Source organism: Danio aesculapii, chromosome 5, assembly GCF_903798145.1.
Source record: "Danio aesculapii chromosome 5, fDanAes4.1, whole genome shotgun sequence".
Classification (NCBI taxonomy): domain Eukaryota; kingdom Metazoa; phylum Chordata; class Actinopteri; order Cypriniformes; family Danionidae; genus Danio; species Danio aesculapii.
In genome coordinates, this window is record NC_079439.1 from 29,788,827 (window position 1) to 29,811,695 (window position 22,869).

At 35.8% G+C, this 22,869-nt stretch overlaps 1 protein-coding gene across 1 annotated transcript in view; it reads left to right on the top strand.

Moving 5' to 3' along the window:
- The window catches only part of nsmfb (NMDA receptor synaptonuclear signaling and neuronal migration factor b), a 53,499-nt gene that overhangs the window by 22,698 nt on the left and 7,932 nt on the right, over positions 1-22,869 (top strand). The window contains exons 5-12 of the mRNA XM_056457861.1: positions 5,701-5,753; positions 6,237-6,326; positions 8,499-8,626; positions 8,773-8,856; positions 9,171-9,204; positions 12,221-12,291; positions 12,417-12,496; positions 14,037-14,139. Of these exons, the coding sequence (XP_056313836.1) occupies positions 5,701-5,753; positions 6,237-6,326; positions 8,499-8,626; positions 8,773-8,856; positions 9,171-9,204; positions 12,221-12,291; positions 12,417-12,496; positions 14,037-14,139 (643 nt within the window). The remainder of the gene's footprint in view (positions 1-5,700; positions 5,754-6,236; positions 6,327-8,498; positions 8,627-8,772; positions 8,857-9,170; positions 9,205-12,220; positions 12,292-12,416; positions 12,497-14,036; positions 14,140-22,869) is intronic.

A 22,869-nucleotide genomic window follows, 5' to 3' on the forward strand; every position in this document is an offset into this window, starting at 1 on the left:
ATTACTCAGACCTTTATTTGGACAAATATATAGGTAATTTTCTCAATGTTTAGATTTTTTTAACCCTCAGATTCCAAATTTTCAAATACTTTTAAACAGTCAAATATTGGCCTATCCTAAAAAATTATACATCAATTGAAGCTTATTTTAGTGCCTCCAGGATTTAGCGATTTTGTGTTTGGTGAATTTATTCACAAAATCAAGCAAATGCCGCAAAATTTTGCAGATCTCGCATTATTTCTGAAATGCTGCAGATTCTTTTAAAAAAAAGCCGAAACAAAATCAGTGATTTTAGAAAACGCAGAAAAAGGTTCACGAAATTCTGGAGGGACTGTTATTTATTCTACTTTCATGTGATGTATCCAAATTAACACTTATGTTTGGTTGCACTTTACATTAGTTGCTAAAAAACGTTGCTATCTTCTTGACCAACTAGGAACTATACTCTAATTCCAGCATAATAATCAAGGGACTTTGTTGCTGTACCATGACTGCAGCAGGAGCAATTATATTATGCAGACTCTAACTGGTGGTGCAAGTGAAGGGCTTGGTGCTGGGGCCTATGTTCAGGAGCTGTATAATATTGTTGCGCTGGCTGCAGCCATGGTACAGCAGCAAAATTCCTTGATTATTATGCCAGAAAGCATTTTTTCAGTCTTAGTACATGTTGTAACTACAGAAGAATTAAGCTTTCAATAGGAAAACTATCAAACCTTTTTTTTGAGAGAGATGCTAATGGTGTAATCCATTTCAGTGCACTATGCTACACTTGAAGAGTATATATTTTACCCCTTTTTCAAGATTTAATATAAGTCTTTTGTGTCTCCAGAATGTCTCCAGCTCAAAATACCCATCAGATTATTCATTATACCTTTTTAAATCTCGAAAATTTGAGTTATTTGGACATTGTAGCTATTGTAGGACATTTTGTTGCCTGTGCCTTTTATGCAAATGATCTAGTTCTCCCTACCCACCGTTCCCACGTGCATGATAGTGTGGGTAGCCTTCACATAGATAAACAACACAGTGACAGACAAAAATGAAGCAGATCTCCCTTACTAAAGTAAGAACTTTCCCAACTGTTATTAGAGGTATTTGTTGTGGAGTTAATTCAAGCCTTTCCTCAACGATGAATCACACACAATGTTGTTATAAAGTTCACGTGTGCGATTTTACTGTATTGATTACAAACATGCACTGTTTTAAAAATATTTTAAGCTTGTAAAATTCCTTCTTGAGCTGCAGATGATCACAGAGAGCTGAGATGTTTTTTGTGGATAAGATTGTACACCTTATTATGGAGACATGTTAACATGTGGCTGTCAATCAAACTCCTAGGTCACGTTGCGGTGAGCCTCAAAATGGGAGGGATTTGTATCCTATTTTAATGTCAGGAAATAAAAAAGAGACTTGTGTTTCTATCACTCCAATATGACTGTGGACAAACTATACCTACACACAGTTCTGTCCAAACAGCTTACAAAAGATGATTTTCATCATACAGTATACGTGCCTTTTAAGTTAAAGGTGTTCCTGCCAGAGCTGTATATCGGCTGAATAGATTCAAAAGTGATGATGCTCAACTGTTAAACAGTTGTAAAATGATTATTTTTTAGTGTTCATTTTAAACACTTGTCCGTCTGTTAATTTTAGATGTTAATTAGATCTATCAGATTGATGAAAAAATCACTTTAGTTTTTGAGCTGTATGAGTTGATTTCAAATGTACAGATCATTCACAGATCAGGTTTGTCTACTTCACATGAAAGCACTAAAGTGATGTAGGGCAGATGTCAAGATTTTCAGCAAGCAACTTGAATGAACGCTTAAAATATAGTGAGTCATATCAACCACTTTTGATGGCTGATAGCTTTCATAGTGACTTTGTCATGTTTTTGAGATCATTCACCTTAACTCTTTTGAAATAAATGGCCAAGATGTTTCTCAAAAACACTTAACCGCTTGAGGGTTACCAAGTAATTACAGTATATTCTTTTATTTTTCCTTTCTTTTTGGGTAAACTACCCATTTGTAAGCCCTTAGTATTTTTACTTTCTTTTCCTGTTGGAGATTCTGGAAAAACACTCAATCTTGTCGCATTGATTAGTAGTTTCATAGAATCTTTGATCTGTTTCTGTTGTGCGCATGTGAATAGCTGTGCTTCTAAAGAACTGTGTGATGTTATTTTCCTCGCATAAAGCGGATGTATATATCTGTAAGGATCAACATGTCACACTCCAGCGATTTTGACTGATCCCTCTATTTTCAGCACACTCTCAAATGAGGATTAAGATCATTAGAGCGTTTGATTAAAAATGGCTTGCTGAAAAGGCATGGCTCCCTCGATATGGGCTTCTATTTTTGAAACTTGATGAAGATCTGCACTCTTTCCCTGTCAGCCGGCACATTGACTTTGACAGCAGTTTAGACGGACGTCAGCAAGATGGACATAAGGAGAAAAGCCGTTCTGACAGCTATACAGATGCATTGTCATCGTGCTCTTTGTAGCCATCTCAAATATAACAGCAGGATTAAAAAAAGCCCTGGTCTCTTTTGTGAAATATTCATGTTGGTGGATTTGATTAGAGGCTCATAGCGGCTACAGTACATATTGTAAAAAAAATGTCCTTTGCTATGCATCACTGTAGTGCAGGGATATTAGTTTTTACCACAGCGTATTTTAGGTCACAGTGCTGCTTTCAAATAGTCTGGAGTTGGGAAATTGCATCATGCTAGCAAAAAAATGAAATAAATAACTCTTGTTAATGTCAAGGAAAAACAACACTGTGGCCATCAGTTTGTGTGTACACTTGAAGTCAGAATTATTAGCCCCCCTGAATTATTATTCATTCATTCATCTTTCTTTTCGGCTTAGTCCCTTTATTAATCCGGGGTCGCCACAGTGGCATGAACCGCCAACTCATCCGGCATTTGTTTTACGCAGCGGATGCCCTTTCAGCCGCAACCCATCACTGGGAAACCCCTGAATTATTAGCCCTCCTGAATTATTAGCCCTCCTGTTTATTTTTTTCCCCAATTTCTGTTTAACGGACAGAAGATTTTTTCAACACACTTCTAAACATAATAGTTTTAATAACTAATTTCTAATAACTGATTTATTTTATCTTTGCCATGATGACAGTAAATAATATTTGACTAGATATTTTTCAAGACATTTCTGTACAGCTTAAAGTGACATTTAAAGGCTTAACTAGGTTAATTAGGTTAACTAGGCAAGTTAGGGTAATAAGGCAAGTTATTGTATAATGATGGTTTGTTCTGTAGACTATTGAAAAAATATATAGCTTAAAGGGGATAATAATGTTGACCTTAAAATGGCGTTTAAAAAAATTTAAAACTGCTTTTATTTAAGCCAAAATAAAACAAATAAGACTTTTTCCAGAAGAGAAAATATTATCAGACATACTGTGAAAATTTCGTTGCTCTGTTAAACATCATTTGGGAAATATTTAAAAAAGAAAAAAAAAATCGAAGGGGGGGGGGCTAATAGTTCTGACTTCAACTGTAAATGTATGTGTTTTTTTGTTGCAAAAAATCCCATTGCCTCATAATTTCATGCCTGGCACAGCTCTCATTTATTGTAAATGCTCTGGATTGAGTATGTGAGCTGCCCTGTTATTTATTGGCAAATGAGGAAAGACCACCTACCTATCCACACTCTCCTACTATACTACACTACAGTGTAACCATGGTGACATGATGCATGGAGAACAAGTGTTGAGTGCTAACAAGAGGAGGGAGGCTGTCAGCTGAACGAGTTGGTCAACTCAACCTGCTTTGATTCACCAGAACTCCAGTAATGACAACATGATGAAAGTATTTGTGGTCTTACACTTCATATGTGGTTTTTCGGCTATTTAAGGCAGCGTTGATGCATACATTTTGGCATATTGCATTTCACAATGCCGTGCTTTCAGTTCCATGATAATTAAGCTAAAGCATGAAGAGGGCATCTGAATGTTAAGGTTGTGTGTAAATGGAATATGTGATTGAATCAGATGGCTGCTGTCCAATCACAATCCAATTACTTTGATGACATACATTTCATGGCCACATAGGTGCTACTTCAAGTCGGATGCCCTATTGCCTATAACAGGGCAGGAAGGCAGTGAGCTTTCAGAATATTTATTATTAAAGTGTTTGTACTGAAACCTACATTATATGCTGTACCATCACAAATTCAGTATTTTTTGCTGTTGTTGCAAGTTTTGTTGTATTATTTTCACCCACAGACTTTAAAATAATGTTCTAGTATAGGGCATTTGGTGTGATCTCAGAATGGCAGCCTCCATAAGGTGATGATCTGCTTTATGTTGCTTTCTGTAAACGTTGTTTTGCATTTATTTACAATTATTTGCAATTTACACTTTACAGATTTTACTTGAGCAATTTCTTCTCTTCGAGGCCTTGTCAGGCATATTAAAAGTATTGTTACAAACCGCTGATGCTGGTCTAGGGGAAAAAGGGGTTTGACATTTAGTGTATAATTAAGTGAATTTTGAGTGAATGGGTAATAAATAGGCCCAAACGGAATCGGTGTGCGCAAATCTCAGCAGATTTTTAGCTTATCATTGATTCTGTTTATTCACTTGTGTAAATGTGTGTAAATTTATATTTAATCCGTTTTTAAATTAATTACAGTAATATTATTGTGTGATATGGAAATATTCATGTGATTTATTTGTAATACAGTTTGTAAAGTAATATTTTCTGTTTTTTAGTAGATCTGTTATATAAAAAACTTGCTTTGTTTACCAAATAAAGTGGATCTAATTGGATTTGCATTGTAAACATTAAATAAAAGTTAAGGTATTATTTTTTTATTTCATATATTACTTTTTTAGTTACGACACTCCCAAAATCATTCCGCAGATTTGTAACTGAACTGAACTTAAACACTACAAACTGAATTACACTGTTCCTATTTACTGTGACCTTTTATGTGAAGCTGCTTTGACACAATCTACATTGTATAAGCGCTATACAAATAAAGGTGAATTGAATAACAAAATTTTGCGCAGAATTAGCAAAAAATGTCCGCAGATTCTTTCTGGCCCTAGTAATAAATAAAGGAATTAATAGAAATGAGCACAAAAACTACCAAATTTGACCAACTGGTCATGTATTTATTCTTATTAGAGAAACTGTGTGGTTGGAAGATGGATCTTTTTTTTCCATTAAGGATTATGAGGGCACATGAATTGCAAAAAAAGACACGTAAATGGTTTATAATAAACACTCCAATGTTCCATAAAAGGTAAGCATTGTCTGTTTAGATTTCATGGTGACTTGAAGCTAACAGCTCAGATGTGTGCTTTGAAAGTGGTAAATACAGAAATGAAATCTCATAAACTGCACAAATGAGTAAATGTGTTTAGAAGCTTAAAGCCTGCATGTCAAACTGTTTATTTTAGTCAGTTTATTACAGAAGAACTGTGAGGGCTGGGGATTTGTTTGGAGTGCACTGAGCTTGTTGTATAACTTCAAACACTCGTCCCTGTCCATAATCAGCCATGCTAATGCTATACCATGTATAAATGGATTGTTTGAAAATATATTTAAAATTTCCATTTTTGTCTCCTCTTTCTCCATCTCCCATTCTTCTCATGTTTGTTCCACCTTTCCTGTTTTATACCTCTCTTCCAATCCACTGTGCTTCTGCAAATTCTTTCTATCCTAGAAACTTCCGGAAACATCTGAGGATGGTGGGCAGCAGGAGGGTGAAGGCCCAGAGTGAGTTGTTTGTAGACATTTTTATGTGTGCGTGTTTGTGTGAGAGAGTGAATGGGTGTGTTAATGCTTATATATGGTTGTATGTCATCAGTACGTTTGTCTGATTTCATCTGTTTATTCATTTGTGCTATTTTATAAATGCACTGGAAATATGTGAACATTACATCGCTTGACAATAATTCATGAAGTCAGATGAATTATTTTCAGGGTTTACAAAAGCTTCAGGCATCTGGTAAACAGGATGAAAACAACCTTTGGTGCTCTTGTCTGACAACTAGCGGTGTGATTTGGATTCATAATAACTCACCTCCTTCTCATCAATAAGAGTTACAGTATACAGGGTTGAAATTGATTCTCATGTTTAAAGCTAAAATGGAGAAATCTTCAAACGTGCCACATCCCAGCTTCAGGCAAGAGCCCAGAGTGTGTATGTGTGTTGAAGAGCAGTGTGTGTGATGCTTTCCTCCTCCGCTTCGTTATTAGCATTTGTTGATCGCAAAGCGAAGAGTTTCAGCCGGTCCTGGAGTGACCCCACACCCGTCAAGCCTGACTCTCTCCATGACTCCAGAGACAGTGAGTTTACACACAGACATGTTGTCTCTTTTCTGATTTCTGCACATGATTTGTCACCCACACAAAGCACTCATAAATTGGTGAATCTTACGATGCCTGTTAAAATCATGCCCTTGGATTATTATGATCCACCACTGATGAACATTTTTAGAGGTTTTTGCCTTTTAAGTTTAGTTTTTACTTTATTTAAAGGAAGAGAGTAAGATCACAACTATACACTTCCTGACAAAAGTCTTGTCATTGATTCCAGTTGTAAGAGCAACAAATTGATAACTTGACTTCTAGTTGATCATTTGGAAAAGTGGCAGCAGGTAGATTTCTCCGATGCACACCTGTTGAACTTCATCTCAATCATCACAAATACTGCAGAAGACCTATTGGAACCCACATGCACCCAAGATTCTCAAAGCTTCTGAAAGCAAAGGAGGTCAAGGTGCTCCAGGATTGGCCAGCCCAGTCACCAGACATGAACATTATTGAGCATGTCTGGGGTAAAATGAAGGAGGAGGCATTGAAGATGAATCCAGATAATCTTGATGAACTCTGGGAGTCCTGCAAGAACGCTTTCTTTGCCATTCCAGATGCACGTCAATTATAATAGCATTTTTTATAACACTGTATAACAATAATTAATATTTTACAGTACTGTGACGGTTGGGTTTAGGGTTGGTGATGTAGGCGTTAAAAAATACAATTTATTGGGTAATTTAATAGATAGCATAAATAATACTGGGTACAACTACTGTTTTTACATTACTGTGACGGTTGGCTTTAGGGTTGGGATGGGGTTAAATGTTAACAAAGTACAATAACTGGGAAATTTAATAAATAATACAATAAATTCTCTTTAACTTCCGGCCGCATCCTTATCTGATTTATGCTAACCAGTTAACATGTTATCTTTGGACGGCAGGGGAGGGACTGTATTTCAAAGCCACGCCTCCTGAAATTGCGAATGCACACACCGCGACGTGACAGCAGACAACCCACTAGTTCATGTCATTCGCTAGTTAGAAATGTAGTTAGTGGTTGGCCGGTGGCGTGCAGGAATTACACTTATTACTAAGCCACACTTACATGCTGTTTCAGACTGAATATTCAGAGTAGCATGGTAAACAATATAGGGAGGCTGTGTATGTGAATATAAGGCTAGGCGGAATAGCGCTATTTACTGATGTTTTGTTGTTAAACTAAATAAAAATCTCCAATATCGATGCTGTAAAAGGTCCCTTATGAATCTGAAAATAGTCACATCAATCTTTTACTGGAAAATTTCAGTGGCTGAACAACACTTCTGTGCATATAACCCATTCGTAAAACAGCTAAATCTACATAAGCTTTGGGGGACTAAAACAGTTTTAAAACATTACCTATCTAAGAGAAATACTTCAGCCATGGTTTTATTCTTCCTCCAGCATGCAAAAGTAACTCCAATATTGATTCAGGATTTTAAAATTTTTGATTTTACCGCAACTGTCTCATGTGCACGTGAACGCGTGGCGCGAACAGAGATGCTCAGAAGCCCAAATCTACATTTGTTGACAGACAGTTTGGGTTACTAATCGAAATTATAAGAGATTTTTTTTTTATATGTATGAACATTTTTTTCTTTTATGCCTTATCCAGAATATAAATATACATATAAACACATTTAGATCATTTACTTTAATCATTACTATTGGACTGTGAAGAGACTTTCAACCAGCACATCTAAAAATGTTTCTGAAGACAATCCCCTACTGCACCTTTAATATCAAATATTAAATATAATCTTAATTTCATTATTATACTCAGTGTACTCTATTTATTGCATTAACATGATGGTGATTAGATTATTATTATTATCAATAATATATTCTTTTGTATTATAAGAAAGCAATTTGTGAAATTAAAAAAGTGGACATGTTCATTACAGGCTTCCTAAGATTCATTCATTATGCTATTCATCACACATAGACACACACATCTGCATCTCTGTGTGTGTACGTATGTGTAAAAGGTCTCTTTACCATAGATACGCTCTGCTGTCCATATGTGTGCGTATATATATATAAGACGTCCTCGCAAAGGTCATGTTGGGTTGTTTTAAACATGAAGGACCTGTCACCTCGTTGATCTTTTATCTGCTCTCGTTCTGTTTCTGTGTTTTTTTGTGGATGCCCTCTTCCCCAGGTGGAGACCTTCAGGCATCATCTGGCAATCTGGATGAAGAAGACTGTGATGATGTTGACTGGGAGGAAGAGAGAGAGTCAGAAAGGGCAGCCTGTGAGGGCGACGATTTCATCCCACCCAAAATCATGGTACACACATCTTTCAATCATTTCATACGAGCCAGCTGCCTTCTTATGAACTCATAATCACGTCCTCATTAAATGTAGTGCAGCTTTTTGATCATCCACGAGCGCATTAATAAGTACGTGTTTTATTCATCCTTGTTTTTGAACAGCTAATTTCATCGAAAGTACCAAAGGCCGAGTACGTTCCCAACATCATCCGCCGGGACGACCCCTCCATTATCCCTATTCTCTATGTGAGTACAGTTTAATAACGCAGTCATAAACAGGATCAAAGGGAATCAAAGTTTGGATTATACAGTATAGAGCACATCGTGTTAAGCATTGCTAATGATGTGTGCCAGTCAGCTCTCGCATGCAAGTTTTAGTAGTGCAAATTTCAAGATTGCCCAGCCGCTTTGTAAAACCCAGCTTGTAATTCATCGCTTATATTATGCTTGATTTATGTTCTATAAAAAACGCCAAGTAATATTTACCAACTGATAACGCCTGTCTTTGATTTATGAAGCACTATTTTATGAGTTGTTGTTGTATTTTATTTTGCCCACAGGATCATGAACATGCCACCTTTGATGATATACTAGGTATGTGTTAATTGCTCAAACACTTTTTTTCTTTTCTCTTTGTGTATTCCTGTGTTTTTTTCTAGCTATCAGGGTTCCCATGGGCCTGTGAGGACAACCTGGTTGTATTTCTAACACAACTAACCGTAAATCATCTTCCACTGTCAATAAGCGTAATTGACGCAGCTTCTTCTACTGCAGCAAATTCTGTTTTTACTGTTGATATTTGGCGCCAGTTAATCAGGAAGTGACGATTTTGTTCTCTCTGACTTGTTGGATGGAAACGCTGCTTTTGTTCGCACGTCTTTTATCCAATAATCCAGTTTTGCGCATAATGTTAATTCGCATTTTTCGATGGAAACATAGCTAATGTGCGCTCCTCCACTTTGTGCGCTAGATTCAGGCCCAATCCCAATTCTATTTTTGTACCCCTACCCCTTCCCCTTGGCCCTTAAAACCGAGTGTGAAGGGGAAGGGCTTCAAAATTTACCCCTAAGAATTGGGACAGCACTACAGCACCTGCACATGTCATCATGTCATCATGTCATCGCGGTCTCTTGCTTCAAATGAGATCAGATGATCACGACTGCTGTAGTTATTCCAGTTGTGCTATTTTTGGGTATTTATCTTCAAGAAATCACTGAAGGCATATATTATGTTATCATAACGATCTAATGTGGCAATAAGATCATTACTATACTGTGTATTTACACAGTAGTACACATAGCAGACACTGTAAAAAGTTCATTCCCAGCCACTAGACTTTTCTGACAGGGTATTCAAGTGTCATCTAGTGACAGAATGTTGTGGGACTGCTATACAGGAGTTATTAATAGGGATTATAGATTGCGAAATTTAGCGGTTTTTTATTTTTTGCGTTTTTTTTTTTTTTAAGCATGACGGTAAAACATGAACACGGTTATGAATATATTAAAACATGTGCTTGTTTGTTGTAAAAAATTCGTAATAATGACAAAAAATACTAATTTGTGCATCATCTTAGTTCCGGGTGCAACGATCCTGCCGTTGTGGCTAGTGTATTCTGGAAAATTTTCCCCTTGGTTTTGAGTGTGGTCCTGAAAAATCTTTATGCGAAGGGCCCCTTTCCCTTAGCCCTACGCCTTCAAACTAAAGAGAATTGGGACACCCCTACCCCTTCACAAAACAAGGGGTAGGGGTAAGGGGAAGGGCTAAGGGGTAGAATTGAGATTGGGCCTCAGTTTTATACAATTTAAAACGATTCACAGAGCTCATCTCTCAAAGGCCAAACTTTCTGAAATATATTCCAATGTTTCAGATATGTGTGATAAATGTAAACTTTCACCATGTAACCTTAGTCATATGTTTGTATTTTGTCCCAAGTTACATCACTGTTGATTACTTTCTTTAAAATTGTTTCTGATATTCTGGGGGTCAAGTTAGCTGTTTGCCCTTTAATCACAATCTTTGGTGTTCCCTCTCAGTGTCAACCTTTAAACCGGAGACACACTGACATTGTGGCTTTTGCATCTCTTCTCTGTTGTCTTGGATTTCCCCACAACCCCCCTCTATTTCATTGTGGCTCAAAGATTTGCTCTTTTTAAAACTTGAGAAAATTAAATACAATATCAGAGGTAGGGGAGAACAGTTTTTTGAAAAATGGCAACAACTTATTGCATTCTTTAATCACTTAAAAACCTTAGATGTGAATGGAGTGAAGGTATTTTTTTCTGTATTTATTTATTTATTTATTTATTTATTTATTTATTTTTATTTATTTATCTATTTTTTTCTCAGATGTTGATTGTTTTATTTGGGAATTGTTTTGTGGATTGTTGTAAAATGTATAATGCTAGTTGCAAGAATATAAATTCCATGACAAAAAAAAAAAAGATACAAAAGACAAGGGAATCAGGATGTTAAAATAAACAAACAAAAAAAAACTCAGAAAAATAGTCACGGTACAGCGGCGTCCATCACGTTTTTGGGTCCCCTTGAAACATTTCCATTGTGTTCTGTTGATTTTGCACATGTTTTGGGAAAATGAAGTGCATTTTCTTAAATTGTTTCCACTGTGCGGAAATTTTTATTAATTTCTTTGCGTTGTGTGAGAATGCAGCACGTTTTTTTAATGGATATGCATTGTGAGGATTTGCAGTATGTGTGCTGTCAAACGGATGAAGATCTTTTCTTAATTTGCTGGCTTTTTTTGGAATTGCTAGTGTTTTCTTAAATTGCAGCATGTTTGGCTCACTCGGTCACCGTATCAAAAGTCTACTATAGACATCAAAAGTCAGGGAATTGTATATATCTTTTGTCTAAGTTATGGAATATTAGGGATTTTTGTTTGTCATGTTAAAATTTACTTCCCATTTATCAAAATGTATTTTGTATAGTGTACTGTGTTTATTGTCTCAGATCTTTTGCCTATTGTTATAGTTAGGCTATTTTCACTGCCATTTTATTCCTTTCCCACTTGTCAAGCAGAAATCAAATGCAGTCCCCAGGCTGTCCCTGTTAAAGTTCTGTCTGTGACTTTTTTTTCTGCTCGGTGCTCAACCAGTTCCTCCTGGATTTTGTGAGAAAAAAAATCTGATTATTGCTACATAAAGTGGCCTCAATTTTTCGTGCCTTCCTCAAAATTTGTGGAAAAATGTGTGGCATTTCATGCATTGTTTTGCTGTGGCTGAATGCAGAAGTGCAGTGCTCTGCTGTGTCTATGACAACTCAAAGTATTGCACAGCAGATGAGCACTTTCTATATGCAAATATAATGCTATTAATTATTAAACAGTGAAAAGTGTCCTGTGTGGACAGTGATCACAGAATCTCAAAATTCTGGAGGGACTGCTCAAAACATGAGCCTGTTTTACTGTTCATTATATAGGTCATGGAAATTCAGCTTTTTGGTCAGTGAAAATCAGGCAAAAATTTGGTATTTGGCAGTGGGAACCCTGTGCAATTTGTTTACTATGAAAAACTGGACTGTAAATTCATACAACCCCCTCTCTTTCTCTACTTCTCTGCTATCTGTCTTCTCTCATCTCTCCCCTCTTCAGAGGAGATTGAAAAGAAACTCACCGCCTACAGAAAAGGCTGCAAAATCTGGAACATGCTCATCTTCTGTCAGGTTTGAGAAAAAAATAATATGTGTGTGATTTATTTGCATATCTTGCTTTTTCGTAAGTGTGCATGTGGAGTGTTTACGTTGGTGTTATTTTGTGCTGTGTAAATTGGTTTGTGTGTTTTCTCCAGGGAGGCCCAGGTCATCTCTACCTTCTGAAGAACAAAGTGGCTACGTTTGCGAAAGTAGAGAAAGAGGAGGGCATGATGCAGTGAGTGCTCGCTTTCACAAAACAAATTATAGCTCGTGGAATCTATCATTTTGTTCTACTTTTAAAAGTGCTGCATAATTAATAAAAAGAAATAAGATTATAGTGACGACTTTCAGAATGTATTCCAGGGATACAAACATGATAGACTAAAATCACCATGTTCAGTCAGAAGTAGGCCATCTCATGGTTTCAGCGAGCACAAACAAAACCTTGATTTTTGCAGGCAATGTTTTGCCAAAACACAAGCAGCTTCTTCCTATATGTAAAATATATATAACTATATGCTTTTTTTAGCTTGTTGGCAAAATTAAACCCCTGTGTTTAGACATAAGAGGTCTGCTAGAATGATTTATTAGTAATTATTATTACTATTTAACAGAAAAACTGTTATATTTGTGTTAAAATTGACTGAATGTTCCAATTTTTAAAACTAATTTTAACCAAATATCTTCCCAGAGGAGATACCGCTGGTCTGCCTAGACAAGTCACATCTTTGTCACCTTTTTAACCCTTCATGCATTCCTGTTAATTATATTTTAACATGCTCCCTATTATTGTATTATGCTCTGTATAAACTTTAGTCATTGTATTTTTTAAACCAGAAAAGATTGTCCTCTTTATTTACTGATTAATATAACAGTGAGTATGTTTACATGGATACCAATAATCCAGTTTAAATATGGTTTAGACAATACTATGATTAAGAGTCTACCATGTAAACAATAATTTTTGATGATGTTATTGTGACTGAAGTCATAATCGAACTAAACAGAAATGCATTAAGACAAGTAGACAAGTGGAGTATGCCGATTTTAATTGCATTATTAAAGTGCAGTAGAGACATGTAAATACCGCAATTAAACTGTTACCGTGGTGTATGATTTTCGCCCCATTTTGCGACAGGATAGTCTACACACACACTTGTGTGTTTGACACTGTTCTCTGCACCTACAGAGTCAGTGAACGACCACAGACACCTGCATAGCGAAATGAAGTTTTTTTTTTTTTCTAATACAGCATGCGGTATCAAATTCCATTAAAACAACACTTCCAGCAGTTCATACTTGCATCCAATATCTCGTTTGTCACAGGGGCATGAATGAAATGTTCCTGAATACAAGTGAAAGTGCCAAACTGCAGTTAAAGTCGACAAATTAAAAGTTAAACACCCGAAATTACATGAAACTCCGGAGGAAATACAGATATCGTGGTGACGCAATGATGTTAATCAAATTATGTGCTAGATCATGTAAAACTGGATCATGATAGGAACATTCAAGGAGTAACTCATGTAAACACCTTAATCATATTATTCAGACTATGGAAAATAATTCAATTACTGATGTCTATGTAAATGTAGTCACTGATCAATAATTCAAGATCACAACTAATTAAAGTTTTAGTTCCTCTGCATAAAACAAATATTTGATGTCAGTTCAGTTAAATGAAATTCTGTATAGCAGTATGAAGACAAATACTCAGTTCATAATTAGGAACCACACATCCTGACTTTGTAATTATTCTGAGCTTTTTTGTGCAGGTTCTGGAAGAAGCTTGGCAGATTCATGAGTTTATTAAACCCGGAGCCCAATCTCATCCACATAATGGGCTGCTATGTGCTCGGCAATGCTAATGGAGAAAAGGTAGATCATATCTACTAACCTTTCTTTCTATTTCAACCACTTCTGTGCTATAGGACTTCTGTCATAAAGACAAGACAGGAAATTATTAGAGAGATGGCGGAATGAGTTTTCAGTATATAAAGACATTCATAGAACCAAAATTACTAAACATTGCAAATTTGTATGAGACTGCTATCTGATAAAAGGTGCTGATGGGAAAAGTTCTGCAGATGATCTACTGACAAAATGCTGATTAAAGAACACAGCAGTTCATTTCCATAATGAAAAATTCAATCAACCAAGAGCAATGCAATTTTTTTAAATAATGTTGCTTAGCAATCGATATGTTGGAAGAACATCATCTTCTGGCATTATAAATAAATGGAAATGAGTGGAGAACTTAATTTGATTTCTTTTTTAACAACACAATAATTATACCTATAGCACCTATCACAGAATGAGCTATCACAAAATGGCTTAAAAGGTTAGTTCACCCAAAAATGAAAATGAGGGTATTAATTACTCACCCTAATGTCGTTCTAAACCCCCATCGTTCATCTTCAAAACACAAATTAAGATAATTTAGGTGAATTCTATGAATCAAATGCGATTATTCTATAAAGGCAACTCTGTGATCAGCTGTGAATCTCCAGAACATGTGTTCAGTTGGAGCAGTGTTTACTCAACAAAGCTATAGTTTTCTGGCAAATTATCCAAAATATATCATGCAATATCATCACGTGATCGTCTTAGTCCCTTTATTCATCAGGGGTCGCCACAACGGAATAAACCACCAGCATATGTTTTACACAGTGGATGCCCTTTCAACTGCAACCCAGTACTGGGAAACATCCATACACACTTATTCACACACATACACTATGGCCAATTTAGTTTATTCAATTCACCTATAGCAAATGTCTTTGGACTGTGGGGAAAACCGGAGCACCCATTGGAACCCACGGTAACACAAGGAGAACATGCAAACTCCACACAGAAATGCCAATTGACCCAGCAGGGATTTGAACCAGCGACCTTCTTGCTGTGAGGCGACAGTACCAACCACTGAACCACCTTTTCGCCTTCTATGTACTTTATTATCAGGAAGATTATAATAAGAACTCGGATAAACCATATGTTGTTGTGGTCATGTGTTTATTAATCTCTTTGAGTCAAGTGAAAGCAGTTATATTTTGTTTATCCTACATTATAAAGATTTCTCATAGATTGGTGTTTCCTGGGTTTCTTCGGGTCATATTTAGTTGTTCTGTGTGACTCGCAGGAGCACACTCTTTCTTTCAGGGGAAATTTACTACTGATTACATCACTGTACTTGTCCTCACATTTTACGCAGTTTAGCCAAATCGCAAATGAGATTATGTCAATATATCGTTTAGTACTAGCACAGTTCCTGAATTGTTTAAAGTTCAGAAAGGCACCAAACAAACAGACCATGTGCATTCAGTGGTTCTATCAGAATATTATGAAGCTAGGACTTTATTTAGCAGTTTATTCTCTTCAGTGTCAGTATATTGCACATATTCAAGAGGACTGATATTGCCGGATGCCAGCGTGTGAATTCCTTTGCACAGCATAGGCGCATCTGAGTGAATTCATTTGCAGGTGACCAGTTTCAGTAATTTATAGGGGTGCGAACCTACACTTGTCTCATGGTTCGGTTCGGTTACGATTATCATCCCATCGATTCTGTTCAATTCGATATCATGGTGCATCACGGTGCATTGAAGATGCTTTCCATACTTCTTTTTATATTTTACTTCACAACACAAGAATTCTTGTATTAAAATTTACAATTTATAAATATATTCATATTTAGGCTTTTATATTATTTGTAATACATTTATGTCATTTAAAACAAATTAGAACTGTCCCTTTAATTTGACCTGTTTAAAGAAGGCACTCTCTTTGAATGTATCAAAACAAAACTCCCACTTGCTTTCTGAGCATTGTTGAGTGAGTTTTTAAACACCTGTGATTGGTCATTGTGTTCAACAGAAAAGGTCACGATTGGCTCTCACCGATGAGTCACGCGGAAACTGATAAGCGGAAGTAAAATAAAAAATTGAGTATGGAAAGCATCATCCATGCAACGTGATGCACAGAGATACGTAAAGTATCACAGCTGATTCGTGATAGACACAATGGAGAAAACTTGCACATAAACGCTTGTGTCTGGATGCACAATTATTGCTGTTACAGCTGAAAAAGGAGAGGAAAGGTTACCTAACGAATAGGCCAGCAACTTAAAAGATCGCAGTGAGAGAGAGAGAGAGAGACAGAGAGAGACAGAGAGTGAGAGAAGCAGAAATTGAGTTTGCAGCTTTCGTTTTCTCCATAGCAGTGAAATAGCAGCTCCTGGGTTCTGCTGTAACTTCAGTGTCAGTGAAAGACTGTTTAGCTTAATCTCACAAGCAGTGAATTGTACAAAGTTGTCTGCTTTTTAAGTAGTTGGAGCATTTTAATTACTCACGGTCGCCTCCTTTGCCATAGTAAGGTACCGCGACATATGAGATAAATGACGTCAGTACATAATAACCGGTTAGGATCTATTATTGAACCAATACAGAATTGTTCGCGTCTGCATCATGGTGCATCGAAGAAACCATTCATTTTGAAACCCCTAGTAATTAATAACAGAAGTTTAATTTCTGGGTGAACTAACACTTTAAGACATGTCTTGGCCATTACATGATGGCGCCAATACCAGTAAACCGTCTGTTGTAAACCTTATTAAATCACATTCCATTGCATGAATATTTTAAATGGCTTTCTTTTTCATTTGTAACTCCAACACATACATAATAAATTTAGAAAATACTGACAATTTTTTTCTATGCCACAAGAGGGTTTATGTTACCGCAGGCTGTTAGTAAATCTAGGCCATAATCTGTATATACAGCAATAAGCTTTTATACATTCACGATGATGGATTCTAGCACTACTATACAGCTCGGACTTTCATGCTTTGGCAGGTGTGTGCGTGAGAAACAGAGAAAATGGATGGAAGTGTGTACAGGGTCAGGCAGAGATGATGATGGCAGGAGATGAGGGTGCCAGATTGACAAGCAACTGCTCTGTGACTGACAGATAGACAGTCTGCCACCCCTCAGCCCCCGCACTTCTCTGCCTCACACACACTCTCTCTCACATACACATGCAGACACACACTTCATCATGTACACACACTCGTTCCCTCAGCGCACACGCTGACAGTTGCCTCTGGCCACCACAGCTCTGGACATGCATTCGGTTGTGCCAGGCTGGATATGGGCTTAAAATTATACACACTCACAGAAAAGTACTGTGGCGTTGTCATGGTTTCAGATGGTACTGACTGATTATCAGAATATATATCATGGTATATTATCATGGTACTTGTCCTACAGAAATATAACCCTAATCCAGTTTGCGTCAATGTCAGGTTTTAAAAGTAACAGCACTGATAATAATCAGATGCATGTAATCTACTGACAACATAGGCGCAAAATAGGTGATTTGGCATTATAGGGCACCTATTTTACCCCTTTTATAAGATGTAAGATAAGACTTTAGGTGTTTCCAGAATGTGTCTGTAAATTTTAGCTCAAAATACCCATCAGATTATTTATTATGTAATGTAGAATCTGCCCACTTTGGCGTCTGATGACAATGTAGCTGTTTTTGTAGCCTGTGGCTTTGAATTCAAATGATCTGCTTCTCCCCACCCACCGCTTCCACATGCATGTCTGCTTCTCATGCGTTATATCAGATAAAGAGAAGTCAGTGATAGAGACAGACACAGATGAAGCTGAAATAAGGTCACGAGCCAAAAATAAAGTAAGTTTATTTGAGGTATTTGCGGTGGAGTCTATTCAAGCCTATCTGAAACGATGAGTCTCACACAAATGCCATTTGCAGTACATATATATATGCATGTTTACTGACACCATGTGGCTGTGGTTATTATATCGGTTAAGAATTACATAGCGATTTATTACAAACATGCTCTGTTTTAAAAAAACGTTTAACTATTTTTTGAAGTGCAGCTGATCACAGAGAGTTGTAACATATGTTTTAATCCCAGTTTCTTTGCAAAAAAATGTTCTGTGGACATGTGTATACATGTAATTATGGAAACATGGCACCTGTCAATCAATTCGGTAGGTGACGAAAATCGCACTTCTACGTCACGTTGCGGTGGGCATCAAAATCAATGGTATTTGGATCCTATTTTAATATCAGTAAATTTTAAAAAAGAGAATTATTGTGTTTCTATCACTCCAGTATGACGGTGGGCACACTTTACCTACACACAGATCTGACCAAACAGCTATCAAATGTTGATTTTCATCATAGGTGCCCTTTAAATATTGGCACGAATGTAAGTTAATTGAAAACTGCAAACCTCTTTCCCATTACTGGGCTGTGGCCGGAAGAGCATCCACTGCATAAAACTTATGCTGGAATAGTTGACAGTTTATTCCACTTAAAATATAGGTTATAATAGTGCTTTCATATGGTAGAATTATTGTACATATGAGTTTCTTAGTCGTTCATTTCACAAACAATTTTCTTTTTGAGTTTGGCACAATAATATGGCAGAGGAGAAAATCATATACAGCCCTTTAGGAACATAGGGCCTTAATAGGAAGCTATACAATATTATATTTGTGCATATACATTAGATTAGTCAGTACTGAAGCCAAATCTGGAGCTTATCTAACAAAATAACTTACGATAATGATTCAAAAACTAGTACACTCACATTTAAATGTTATAGAAACATATTAAATACAAATTTAAAAAAGAGGAAAAATCAAGAGAAGCAAAAAATTTAAACATGAATTGAAATTTTTTAGGTTGTAATTTTTTTTTGCAATATTTTGCTTGAATTCAATTGTATTATCCTTTAATTTCTAAATATGTTTAGTGACTAAGTTATTATTTTAATAAATTCATCTGTTTAATAAATCTGTTTTGTTTTAATAAACCAAAATACATTGCCTATATTCACTGAGAAATGGATACAAAATATATATTTTCAAAATGGGGTGTACTCATTTATGCTGAGCACTGTATACTGTATGTAATGTATATTTATGTGTTTACATAATCATTTGATTGCACATTATGTGTATTTTATTAAGTGAAAATGGACTGAACTGGTGCAAGTCTATGGCATGGTGAACATAGAATAGTATGAGTAATGTTTATATGATTAGCAACAAACATTACTTTTACAATACATTACATTTTATTTGAAATCTATTGCATATTGGTTGAATATATTTAATACATTTAGGTTTTTAATACGAAAGAAATATTTTTCCTTAATTAATCTTATTAATTAATCCTGATTGTATTTCACTAAGGTGCAAATCTAGACATACTGTATAGATTATTTAAATGTATTTTTGGTAAATATGTTGCAGTGTGAATGGTCAGATCATATTTCAAGTCATTGTTTTCCTAATGCTGTGTTTTGAATGGTTTAGTGCATATGCATAGAAATGCATGCAAATAGTGCAGTAATCTCTTCAATGGCATGTTTTCTGATACACTTATGCTTCGCGAAGAGATGTGAGGCAAAAAATTCCAGTTTAGCACATACATATGCAAATCATTCCCAGAGGCAAATCACACAGATCGTTTAAAGCATAGATGATGTTCTGGATCATTCTGACATTATGCTGTGAGATGAAAATGCCAGGGTGCACCTGTGGCATAGACACTTGGTAAACAAATTTGGATGCAGTCCCCTGATTGAAGTATGCACAGTCCCTGATTGAAGTACACATGACCATGTACCAAAGGGCTTACATATTCCCAAAGTACAGAATTTATGCCACATGAGCATTTCATCCAGTCAGCTTCTGAAATCAAGTCTACAGAGAGAAAATAACTGAGGTAAAGAAGAAAAAAAAAAGAAACATGGGCTTTTTTTTGCTGTATTAAGCATTTTTTTCCCCATGGACCTTAGCACTGCCCTGCTACATCTGAAGGGGGAAGAAAAAGCTTCAGTGAACTTGCTATAAATAGATCCCAACCAGGTGCAAGCAACCCAACATCTCTATGCCTTGTCTTTGTTTTTACGGGAATAGTCTGTGCATGAAATACAAGGTTATCATCATTTACTCTCTTCACATCTTTTCAAAACCACACTGCTCTATTTAATTTAATCCAAATGTGCAGTGCCCAGTACAACTGAGTTTACCCAAACATATTTCTCTGAAAAACACCCATCATGCTTTTAAATGTCTACTTCTACGCTATACAATGAGATATTTGTGCAAGTCTGGTTTTATATAAAATAAAATAATAATAATAATAATAATAAGTTTATGTCTACAATTTAAACACCACAATTAGTATGTTAGGGGAAAAATAAATATGTCAGCGCTGATAGTCAACATTATGCCACTGTGCTTCAGGTCGAGTCCTGGGTCACAGACCTTTCCAACTTTACTTCCTGTCATATAAAAAAGGTAAAACTGACAAAAAAATAATAATTGGGAAAAAAAAAAAGAAATAAAAAATAATATATATATATATATGTGTGTGCGTGCGTGCGTGCGTGTATGTGTGTATGTGTGTGTATGTATAATGTTAATTGACAGAAATGTTTTTATAGGTTGTAGTGGGTTTTGTTTCACTTCACATGAATGTATGCAATATTGAATAAATCGTTACTTTAATAAATAAGTTCTGTAAAAATGCAGACGTATATTGTTAGGAAAAAGGAAAATATTTTTTATTATTTTTGTCTCTTTTTTTTCATCAAACAATTATTTGTATTGGTCATTTAAGGGTAATATAATAACTGAACTTCTACTGTTGTGTGTGGGATGCTGTACATGTTATTTTGCGTTTTTGCAGAAGTAGATACATGCAGGTCCAAAATTAAATTCAGCTCTGCAGAAACTTCCTGTCTGAAGAAAATTGTTAAAACTGAACAGAACATAGAAAGTCTTATGCTTTTAATGTTGTGCAGAGAATTCATAGAAAAGAGGATTTATGTATGGGGTGCGGCCAACGGAAGACTGGAGAATGATTGACAAGTGATGAATTCCACTGAACTCCACCTGTTAATATCAGTTGCCTATATAAGCTGAAGATATTGCCTTAATGGAACTTTTGCATTGCATTGAGGATAACAAAATTCTATTCTGTGAATCAAATTATTCATTTGTATCCAATACAATTATTACGGTTTTTACATTGAAGAAAAACCTCTCCTGACCTTTTTTTATTGAACACGCATGGAATTGATTTTTTATTCCAACAATATATTGTCCATATTCAGTAAGAAGTTAAAAAAAAATTAAATAATACATTTTTAGAGGGTGTACTTATTAATGCTGCACTGTAGGTTTGTGATGAACCCATTCGTTCTGTACTGTCAGTCATCATTTTGAGCATATTTAAACATTAACAATTCTTCTGGCATCCCTTATAACCCCATTTTCTCCTGTATGGCATTCTTTCGCTTTCATTGTAGTTTTGATAGGTGGGATTTTTCTCAGATCTTGAGATAAACCTCAGGACCATGCCTTTTTTCAAGGACAGCAAGCCAAGTTCATTTATTATTAACTAATAGGCAATATGGATGTATGGGCGAACTTGTGAAAGCACCATAGAAGTGTCATAATAAGTAGACCATATGGCTTTGATTCAGTGAGTAAACATTAATTCTTGGGGGGATTTTGAGTCTTAATTTGGTCTCAGCGTTCTCTGTGTTTTAGCAAATGGATTGATTTTTGGTGACAAATCTTATTTTGGCACATATTTTGGAAAAAATGGTTTTGAAAACTTTAAAAAACTCAACAATACCCTCTCAGATACACTCTCAGATTTTTTTGTCTTATCTAAAGGGTTAATGGTGCCAACTGATGATCAACAGTTTACAATTACAATTTTTACCTCATCCCAACAGAGGAAACCAACAATCAAAAATGCCATTATAATGGAAGTCAATGGTGCAAAATGGTTGGAAATTTGAACAATACACAAGGGTTAAGACAATAAGTTTAGAATTAGATCAATCTGATTCGTGCACAAATTGTTCGATCTTTTTTTTAAGTGGTCTAATCTATCTGATTGTTATTGTCCAATATTGGATGTCATGATTATTAGTGATTTAAGACAATCTCAAAAATACACACTGTACATTATGGAATTACCACTGTATTTAAAGTGATAGTTCTCCCAGAAATAAAAATTATCATTTATCCACCCTTTGTTTCAAACCTGTTTGAATTTCTTTCCCCTGTTGAGCATAAAAGGTATTTTGAAGAATGTTGGAATCCTGTAGAATAGATGTCAATACTGCTACTGCTTTATAACACTCTTATAAATGTCTTCATTTTAAGACATTCAAGACACTCAACAGAAAAACAAAGCTAAGATTTTGACCATAGCTTTGTTTGGTGTCTAACATGATTGATATCTACTGTTTTTGAGTAATTTTGCAGCAACCAAAGACAAGACCAAAGACTTCGATCAATTGCATTAATCTCAACAGACATGTTCGTTTTCTTGTTTGTAATGGTTCAGTGGTTGCAGGTCCATTTATTATATTTATTTGAGTTTGCTCTTTGAGTTTGGCTCGTAATTTTATAGTTAAAATATTCCTGATCTGCCAGCATAAATGTGCGAGAGGTTGTACCTCTTTCTTTGTGGTTACTTGTACCACACATACTGTTGTACAGAAGAGAGATATGCATGTTTAAATACAATTAGTTGTTCAGTTCG